The 10,819-nt window shown below is 40.3% G+C and overlaps 1 protein-coding gene across 1 annotated transcript; it reads right to left on the reverse strand.

Annotated features, from left to right (window-relative positions):
• Positions 1-1,476: 1,476 nt before the first annotated feature.
• On the reverse strand, positions 1,477-8,078 carry LOC143576024 (F-box/FBD/LRR-repeat protein At1g13570-like). Its single transcript, XM_077060230.1, has 5 exons — positions 7,974-8,078; positions 6,837-7,421; positions 2,039-2,069; positions 1,853-1,966; positions 1,477-1,771 (listed from the first exon to the last, which is right to left on the reverse strand). The coding sequence occupies exons 2-5, from the start codon at positions 7,244-7,246 to the stop codon at positions 1,607-1,609; spliced, it is 720 nt and encodes a 239-aa protein (XP_076916345.1). The 5' UTR covers positions 7,247-7,421; positions 7,974-8,078; the 3' UTR covers positions 1,477-1,606.
• Between the last annotated feature and the right edge of the window lie 2,741 nt (positions 8,079-10,819).

Below are 10,819 nucleotides of genomic sequence, written 5' to 3' on the forward strand. Positions count from 1 at the left end.
GGTTTCAACACGAGTTGGTTTTTTACTTTGGAACCGGTTTGTACACCTTTGGATATGATGAGCAACCTTCCTTCAAACGTAAGTGTTAATCACAGTGTTATCCTGTCCATCATCTATTTCTTTAAAATGCAACTCCAAAATCCAGAGCAAAAGTTGTATGAATTGGGATACTATCCATATATTAACTTGTGTTAACTTTAAGGACCATTAGCATCACATAATTAAGAACACAAGTCAAAGCAAAGATTAGATGTTCATGATTACTTGAACATAGCAACACAAATATTTGAAGGATATAGCATCTTTCAAAAGCCAGCAGTACAAACAAAATAATTAGTGGGATTTGACCTCTGTTACACAGTGGCGGATCCAGACATTTTACTCAGTGGGGAAAAATAATCAATAAAAAAAATTACATGAAATTATAAAACAAACTACATTAAATATAGCAAAATAACAAAATACATCTTCATTGCTGAAAAAAATATTTCACCATTGCGTTTCCAACGGGTAAAACTAATTCTCCAAATGAACTTGATATTCATAAATCATTTGCTTATCTGTCTTCTTCGTTTAACAATCAACATCTTGTTAATCGATCAGCAAAAAAAAGGAACTGTTTATCACTTTATAGGACCAGAAAAATATAGAATATTGGCCTAATTTAAAAACAAAAAGTCATAAGGAGTCTTAATTGATTTTTTTTATTTATTTTTTTTAACCAAAACTATCGCTACAAAACTTAATTTATTACATATAGTCTCATTAAATTAAATCTCAGTGGGAGACAGTCACCCATTGAGCTTGTCTTCAATCCGCCACCAACTCAATGTTAGTAAAAAATAAAGTGTTCACTTGACTATTAACAACCCACATCACATATGAGTGTTGACTCAAGATAACTTTTTCTATAGCTGTATATTAGATTAATTAACCCAAATCATGTAAATCAAGATTGAACAAGTGGGAAAAAAAAACCAACCATGAAAAAAGATCATAAAATAATATGTAAATAAAGCTAAATAAGAGACTCAATTGGGTTCAAGACCAAGATAGTATACTTCTAATGAGAGATTTAGACATGTTGCAAGACAAACTAACATTTCAACACAAAAGGGATCCTGAAACACATACGAAGATAGTCCATAAAAGCATTACACTATGGCAATTCTTAATACTAACTACGGAAATTAAAACACCAGCCTTCATCAAGAAGTTTATAGGCGTACAACGGTTATCTTTGCAGAAGGTGATGCCTGTGGAAATGGGAGTAATAGCAGCAAGTCCATAAGTATCTTCTGTTCATCAACTGAAACACTAGCATCAAGCTTAATTTGTACATTCTTTAGCACATGTGACTTGGTCATGATGAGCTTCACAAATTCCATCTCAACAGGTAAGTTATTAAACATTCTTATATCCACTCTCTCAAGATGATCCAACTTCAAATCCGGGTGATTTTCCGGATCAAGAAAGTTGGTGTGAGTTTGTTGAACAGGCAACTTCTCATTATCATACATCTAGTTAGAAATCGTGTTAAAAATGTCAATAAAAGTGTAAAGAAACACTACCATAAATAACAACAACAATGATAATAATAATAAAACTATCTACCTGAAAAGCAATTTTCTTCAACACAGGGGGAGCTCCTGAGCATACAAAGGGTGTAAGATATCATGTTTTGTTCCGTCAAGCACACATCCCAAATCGCACATTTGAGATGGACTAGTGAATTTGGAAGAGTGTGTGGTGAGGCGCCTGCACACAAGTACTTTAACCGAATACGAAACTCAAAATTAGCAAACGCAATATTCGTATGTTAGATATGATTAATCTTTAACCTAAATATTACCTTCAAATAATACCTTGAGATAGCCAAAGTCTTAATCAAAGGCACATAGAGTAAGAGATCAACAAGCGTAAACTTGTTTCCTTCTGCTGCAAAGTCATTTTCTTGAGTTCCTATCTGCATACATTAAAATACGTTTATAACAACATCAGATAAATAGTTGAAGGTACTTCATAAATGGTTGGTTACCAATACGAAATCCTCAAGCAGTGGGCACTTGGAGAGTATTTGACAATTAAGTTTATTATATGCATGTATTATATTAGAGGGGCTAGAGTGTAAATGCATTCAGTATTTATACTCCTATTGTAATCAGTTATTGACACACAATATACAAATACTTTTACCAAGTTTATCTTGGTATCAGAGCCTCCTAGGTTCTAACCCTAATTCTGCCGCACCACCTCTCCTCTTTGCCAGAAATCAAACCACCAGCCATAAATCGATCCAATGGCTCTCCTTGCTGCCTTTAATACCACCGAGAAAAATTCACACAATTCCCACAAATTCAGTTTTACCTTGTCTCCTACAAACTATGGATATTGGAAGGCTATGATTCAGCCTTTTCTTGTTACAAATAATTTAGTTGGCTATATAGACGGAACCATTCCTTGTCCATCAAAAACAATCCGGCAAACAACTGAAAAAGCCAAGGAGGGCACCTCTGCAGAGCCGTAGCCAAACCCTAATTATACAACATGGGTGGCTAATGATGCTCATGTCCGGGTACTGTTGATATCAACCATCTCAGAAGCTTCGTTTCAACACGTTCAAGGTACTACCTCTCGAGATTTATGGCATTCTCTTGAGAATGCTTATGCACCCCACACTTCCTCAAGGGAGTTTACCCTTAAAACACAACTCCTTAAGATTGCCATGAAGGGTGATGAGACTACCTCAGCCTATCTTGCTAGGGAACAAGAGTATGCAGATGCCCTAGCCAATATTGGTGAACCAATGAAAGAAAAAGATTTGGTCATGCTTGTTATCTCAGGTCTTCGGGACGAATACAATAGTTTAAAAACCAATATCCTTGCAAGGCAATTTCCCACAGCCTTTTCTGAACTTCAGGGATTGCTATCTGATCTTGACTTCATGATCAAGAAGAATATTCCAGATATTGCACCCGTTCAAGCATTCACAGCTGTTACAATTAGCAATAGTTCCACAGCTACCTCCGGTTCAACAGTTCCTCCACCTGAAACAATGCAGGCTCTTCAACAATTGGTTTCTCAACTCGGACTCCAACTTCAGCCCGCTTCACAGAACTCCCCACAACCTACTTCACAGAACTCCCCACAGGCCTTTTATTCAAATCGGCCAAGTAATACTCGTGGGCGGGGGCAAAACAACCGTCGTGGAGGACGTGGTAACTACAAAAATAATCGTAATCAAGGAGGAAACATAAGTCAATTTAGTTGGGCCTCAAACCAAAACACCGTTTATGGAACGTGCAACCGATGTGGTATTGGTCACATTCCATCACTATGTCCTAATCGTGATCCCTCTACCTTACGGGTGAACCAACCATCTGCCAACTATGCTGATTCTCGCTATGCTGATTCTCGCTCACAAGCGTCTACCTCATGGCTTCCTGACACAGGTTCCAACTACCATGCTACACCAGACTTCTCCAGTTTTGATGCTGTTGAACCATACAATGGTAAGGACAATCTTTTTGTTGGTAACGGTAACGGTTTACCCATCCTTCACGTTGGTACCTCACACTTTTATTCACCAAATAAAACCTTCTCTCTTCAAAATATTCTTCATGTTCCTGAAATTAAAAAGAATCTACTTTCTGTTCAAAAATTTTGTCTTGATAATGATGTATTTTTTGAATTTCACTCTACTTTCTTTGCTGTGAAGGACAATTCTACACGCATTACCCTCCTCACGGGTCCAAGTAACGGTGGACTCTATTCCATAAGTCTTCCCAAGATTCAGTCATTACCAAAAGTCACTTTCTCAACCACTCGTGCTTCTTCAACTACATGGCATCAAAGACTTGGTCATTCACATCCACAACTTTTCCAGTTTATGTTATCTAAATATTATTTACCTGTTTTGAATAAACATTTCAGTTCTCATTGTAATTTTTGTTCTATTGGAAAGTCTTCCAAACTTAATTTGTTTTCTTCTAATTATAAGAGTTCTTATATTTTGGATTTACTTTTCTGTGATGTATGGGGTCCTGCGCCAACTAAGTCATTTGATGGCCATAATTATTTCTTGCTATGTGTTGATCATTACTCAAAATTCATGTGGATTTTTCCTTTGAAACTTAAATATGATGTGTTTGATATTTTTAAACTGTTTCTTGCTATGGTTGAACGCCAATTCCAAACCAAAGTAAAATCTGTTCAAACCGATTGGGGTGGTGAATTCCGCAATCTTTCCCCATTCTTCTCTTCTTTGGGCATCATTCATCGCTTATCTTGTCCACATACAAGTTAACAAAATGGTATCATTGAAAGACGTCATCGTCATGTGGTCGAAACCGGTCTTACTCTATTATCTCAATCCAATGTACCACAACGGTTCTGGAACTTTGCGTTTGACACGGCGGTTTACTTAATCAATCGTATGCCGTCTCGGGCCAATTCTAACACATCTCCTTTTGAGCTAGTATTCAAACACAAAGCCGACTTCTCGTTCCTTCGGGTTTTTGGCTGCCAGTGCTATCCACACCTTCGTCCTTATAATAAACACAAATTGGACTTCCGATCCACACCTTGTGTGTTTCTTCGATATAGCACTTCTCACCACGGGTATCGTTGCTTTGACCCAACTTCCAAACGAATATACATTGCCCGTCATGTTCGGTTCAATGAAGAATACTTTCCCTTTTGTAATCAGCCCGCGGTTATTCCAAACCCGCCGTCTGTTAACCCGTATGTCTCATCCTACCCTAATCCCCCACTTTCGCAAACCGCACCATCTAACACTGTTGACCCAACCTCTCTACCATCCCCTACGGCCTACAATGGACCTCCTATCCAGCCCACATCACCTATGGACCACCATGAACCACAATCCAATACTCCTTTCCAAACACCTATAGCACCGCAACCACCGTCCCCACCTCTACAAACTTATCAACGTCGACCTAGGAAATCTGCCTCCACCTCTAATCCACTTCCAACCAACCCAAACCAAATCCCATCTAGAACTCGACCTCCAAATTTACGCCAAAACCCCAAGAAAACACAGCCTTTCAACCCATCTTCCTTTCATACAACTACTGTCCCTTCAGAAACTGAACCTGCCACCTTTACTGTTGCCAACAAAAATCCTCTTTGGCGTAAAGCCATGGTGGAAGAGTATTCGGCCTTAATGAGAAATGGTACATGGTCTTTGGTTCCACGAGTATCTAATGCTAATGTAGTCGATTGCAAGTGGGTTTACAAACTAAAAAGGGACCAAACATGGGCTATCAAACGTTACAAAGCATGCCTCGTTGCTAAGGGATTTCGGCAACAACCGGGGATTGATTATCAGGAGACGTTCAGCCCGGTTGTCAAAGCGACGACTATTCGTGTTGTTCTATCTCTAGCTGTTACACAAAATAGCCTTTAAGGCAACTCGATGTGCAGAATGCGTTTTTACATGGTGATCTAAATGAAACTGTTTATCTGCAACAACCACCAGGTTTTGTTGACCCGACAAAACCAGATCACGTTTTCCTTCTTCACAAATCTTTATATGGATTGAAGCAGGATCCTAGAGCCTGGTTTCATCGATTATCCAAGGCCCTTCATGCTATGGGATTTCAAGGCTCTAAAACAGATCCCTCATTGTTCGTTTATTCAAACATGGGCACATTATTATACATGCTGGTCTATGTTGATGACATTATACTGACAGGTAACAACCAAGATGCTATTGATTCAGTAGTCAAGAGTTTTAGATAGACCTTTGCAGTCCAGGACATGGGCAACTTGTCATATTTTCTGGGAATTGAAATTATTCACCATGGTCAGGACATGATTCTATCACAAAAGAAATACATTCTTGAACTTCTTCAACGGGCAGGTCTTTCTAATGCTAAGCCGGTTTCGTCACCTATGGCCACTAATGCTAATCTCACCCTTGGTGATAGTCCAACATTCGACAATCCGGTCAAATACCGTCAGATAGTGGGTGCCCTTCAGTATGTTACCTTGTCCCGTCCAGATATCAATTTTGCAGTTAACAAAGTCTGCCAATTTATGCACTCTCCCACTGATAATCAGTGGTCCGCAGTTAAAAGAATTCTTCGCTACCTGCAAGGCACTACTGATTATGGCTTACGGCTCGAACATGCTTCTGGCACGCTTCTTCATGCCTATACCGACTAAGCTTTTAATTCTCTAAGTGCTTTCTCTGATGCCGATTGGGCTGGTTTTCCGGACGACCGTCGATCCACGGGGGGGGGGGGGGGGGGGGGGGGGGATATGCTATTTATCTAGGTTCCAACCTAGTTTCATGGTCTGTACGAAAACAAAGGACCGTCTCTCAGTCGTCCACTGAGTCTGGTACATGGCCTTGGCTGATACGGTTGCTGAGCTAACCTGGCTTCAAACACTTCTACAAGAGCTTCGAGTTCCGATTAAGTCAGTACCTACTTTATGGTGTGATAATTTAGGTGCTACGTATCTATCTGCGAATCCTTTATTTCATGCACGCACAAAACATGTAGAAGTTGATTTTCACTTTGTCAGAGAGAAGGTTGCCCGACGGAAGCTTTTAGTTCAGTTTATCTGTATCGATGATCAGATAGCAGATGTGTTCACCAAGCCACTATCTTAACAGCGATTTCTCCTATTACGGTCTAAGCTACAGGTCGCTCCTCGGCCTTAGCTTGCGGGGGAATATTAGACAATTAAGTTTATTATATGCATGTATTATATTAGAGGGGCTAGAGTGTAAATGCATTCAGTATTTATACTCCTATTGTAATCAGTTATTGACACACAATATACAAATACGTTTACCAAGTTTATCTGAGAGGAACCGCTGAAGCACCTGTGTAGTAACCTTAACATTACCAAATATCATTATTCTCAGCTGACTAAATCCGTTAACTGTCAATGGTGGTTCAAAAGTACAGTTTTGGAGAATCATACGTTCTAGTCCTTGCAACGAAAAGAAAGAACCGGGAAGCTTGTAGGAACTATTGTCATTAGTGAAACTCAGTTCTTTCACACAGTTTCTCATAGCAAGATAACTTATCACCTGCGCAAACTCAGATTCCATATGAAGAAAACTAACCAAATATTCGAACTCTAGTATCTGATGACCCTTGTGAAATAACAAAACATGATAGATAGCTTTGGCAAGCTCACACTTCAACTCCGTGCAACCAGAACTTGATCGTAACATGGTCATACAGTGTCTACATGTAAGTTTCGGCATGCCACGCCAGCTATACTACCATTTCTTTGACAAAACGCTCGTTCTCACTGCATCTCGGAGTGGCATAAGACTTAGAATACTCTCAATTATGTTTTGAGGAATGTTGTTGATGATATCCGGGTTTAGGCATTGTCGGCTTGTTGGGTTTTCAGACTCCATAACGAAACCGATACCACTACAAAGTATGCAAAACAGTGTAAATATGCTCCACCTAAATCCAAAATTTTATACTTGGCCGGCAAACGAACCGAACGTTCGGCGAACCGTTCGGCGAGAAGTTCATTTATTTAATAAACGAACGAACATGAACAAAATATTTGTGTTCGTTTAATTAAACGAACGAACATGAACACGTGTTTCATTCGGTCATTTATGTTTGTGAACGTTCATTTATGTGCGTTTAAGTTCACTTATTTATGTTCGTTTATTTATTACTAGAATATAATTAAATATTATCCGATAAGTTATCTATGTAGAGATTTAATATTTGTTCGTTTATCTTTGTTTAGTTATGTTCATCTATTTTCGTGAACTGTTAGTTTAGATTTTAAACAAACGAACACGAACACAAATATTTGTTCAATTAAGTTTTCGTGTTCGTTCGGTTCGTTTATAGACCTAACTGCAATCCCAAACACCCTCTTAATAATAACAGTATTAATTATAACAAACAACGAAGTCATAAGTTGTGTAATATGGAATTAAAAAGAGAATATGAATTAATTACCTCTGGTTTATGCTGGAGTTTAAATGAATCAGCAAACAATTTGACAAATTGGATCCAATTTAGTGTTTCATCGTCAAGTTACTGAAGTGACTATTTTGCTTTCGGAAACCACGGGTTCCGGGCGGAGTGTGATGGGGAATAAGAAATTGCTGCAGGTACGCTCGAGGATGGGTGCGTCCTTTGGATCAATCGGACGATGCACCATAAGACCCTCCTCGTGGTCTAGAAGCTTACTGTAAACGGAACCCTCACCTATATAAACAAGAATAGAAGTTAGAATTCATGCGGAATCCTAGAATAGTAATAACAAACTTACTCTTGTTAGGTTTCTTGTAGTAAGGTTCCAAATCAGGAAATGGCCATAAACGGCTCATCCTTGCACTCACCATTGCTCCCTCATGTGTCGCGCGCATGGGAGTTAGTGTACCGGTTAGAGTCTTGAACCATGGAAGATCACCTATGTGGTGGCAGGTACCACTGGCATTTTATCATTTGACTTGCGATAAGTCATCACAAATGGGATGACATCTTCTCGAATCCAAAACTTTTTTGGCTTCCCCTGATGGAGACTACGGCACCATTCGGTGCCGATAACCGCCTTTCCGGTTGTGGCCCAACTGTAACACCCGCCACGGTAGGTCATCTTATAAAAGACCGCAAATATGCCGACAGACGGCTCCAGGTCGCGGGCTTGACAACATAATTCGAAGTGTCGAATTCTCAACATCCCAAAAGGATGGATCTGTGATAGGTGGACTCCGTACGTTGTCAAGATCGATTGAACAAATTTTGTTACCGGAAACCTGAAGTTCCCTGTGGTGAAGTGATCCACATATATGGCCATTTTCTTGGCCGGCAGGCTAGTAGCAATCGATCCGGCCACCGGATATTCAGGCTGCCACTCTGGAGCCAAGCCATAAACATTGACTATATCATTGAAGTCCTTCTCCTTGAAGTTAACAACGACTTCATGGATAGCAGGGGCTCTCTTCTTGTTGCCTGCCATCAGACTAAAACAAGTATACTCGAGTTCGATCTGAAGATTCAAGAACGAATTTCAAAATCTCAGATCTAGTGTTGGAAAGAAAAAGAAGAACTAGAAGGAGATAAGAATGAATGGAAGTTGGATCTGATTTATTTATACACATCGCAGTTAATGCGGCCGATTGGACGCCAGTGGAGAGAGGAAAATACAGCCCAACCAAAGGTTGACACGTCAGGCGGGAAAGACGAAAAAGCGCAAGTGGACTGTAGAAAGACGTCATAAACGTCTTATCAATTGTCCTGCAATATTTTTCTATCCGCCGCGTCATCGCTTTCATACAACTTGCAAAATTCAAAAATAGACGATTCAAAATATCTCACAAGATAATATCCTAAATTAGACTCACAAGAAGACAAAAAGATTTCTTTTCATTCATGATTAAAGGATAATTACAAAATACAAAAAGAAGTTACAAGTCTAAAAAACCTATTCTAGGGTCTTGGGCGGATGCGTCTTCCGGAGGTGTAGATGGAATGTCTTCTGGAGGTGTAGGCGGGGTGTCTTCTGATTCTCCTTCCAAATACTCATTCAGTTGATTCACGCCATCACTTGTCGCGGCAAAATCTGGAAGCATGTTTTGCAAAGGAAATGATAAATTGTCATATTCATTGATACGCATATCATATTCCTGAGCAACGTCAAGCCCATGAAGTGGATGTTCTTCAAAAGAATGATCGGCCTGGGCATATGTCATCCCTTCATTGAAACCTGTTACGCGGCCAGATTTGGAAGAAGCAGCAAGCAAGATGGCGAGGCTATCAGTCAATTCATGCCCTTTTTTGATATGTTTAATAACCTGTCACGAAAGGAGAAACTTATTAAACAACTGACAGAGATAACAATATAACAGAGGAAGAGTGGGATAATGTACCACGTTAAGACCCTGGGCCAGCAACCAACATCGCTCCCACTCCGCCCGTTCTTGAAGTTCACGAAACCCGTCAGCTATTTTCTGCTTGTCATTAAGATATTCAGCTGAATGGGCTTCTACTTCATTTCGCGCCTGCAGAAGCGAGTCATAAGCAGCCTGCATGTCGTCGGCTCTCTAATCCTTAAGCTCAGCTTGCTCCTTCTGCAATTTTGATTCCGCATTAAGCTCTTGAATTATAGTACCTTGACGGGTCACTTGGGCTTCTAACGCCGAATTGGCATCAAGTGCCTTGGCCAGGTCCTCCTTTTTTCTCTGAGCTTCATCCCGGGCAGCTTGAAGAATAGAGTTTTGTTTCTTACAAGCTTCTTCCCATTAATGTGCAGCAGCCGTATGCTTGTCTTTCTAATTTCATAGAGCAATTTCAACATCAGATAACTTCCATTTGGCTGTGTTGGCTGCCACACGGCATTCGTCAGCTTCTTTTCTAGCCTCCTCGGTGGATCGGGTCATTTCCCACACCTCTCACCCATCGACCGCCATTCGCATAGAATTTCCTGTCCACAAGCCATAGTGTTGGCTAAGGACGAGGAATAGTCCATATGAAGTTCATGGCGAGAACGTCCGCGTTGATGAATCCGCTCCGCGGGCGGCACACATTGATTAACGAATGTCGCATAAACGCCCGGATTGGTAAAGTGGGATCCTTTCACTATATCCTAGTTAGGGATAAACATGTGATCATCCTCTCCTGGATTTGGCACCCCGTAATAATCAGAATTGAATGCTTGGGGACGCATCGAGATAGAGGAGGATCGATGGGGTGCATCACGTGTCGCCACCCCTTCGACGTTTAATAAAGGATGTCGAGAATAAGAACCTTCTCCTTCACCCATGGAAAATGGTGAAGATGAGAAGGAAAAATGTGGAGGA

The sequence above is a fragment of the Bidens hawaiensis genome, unplaced genomic scaffold, assembly GCF_021521415.1.
Source record: "Bidens hawaiensis isolate Kalapana, Puna unplaced genomic scaffold, B.hawaiensis_p1.1 tig00027836_1, whole genome shotgun sequence".
Lineage (NCBI taxonomy): Eukaryota > Viridiplantae > Streptophyta > Magnoliopsida > Asterales > Asteraceae > Bidens > Bidens hawaiensis.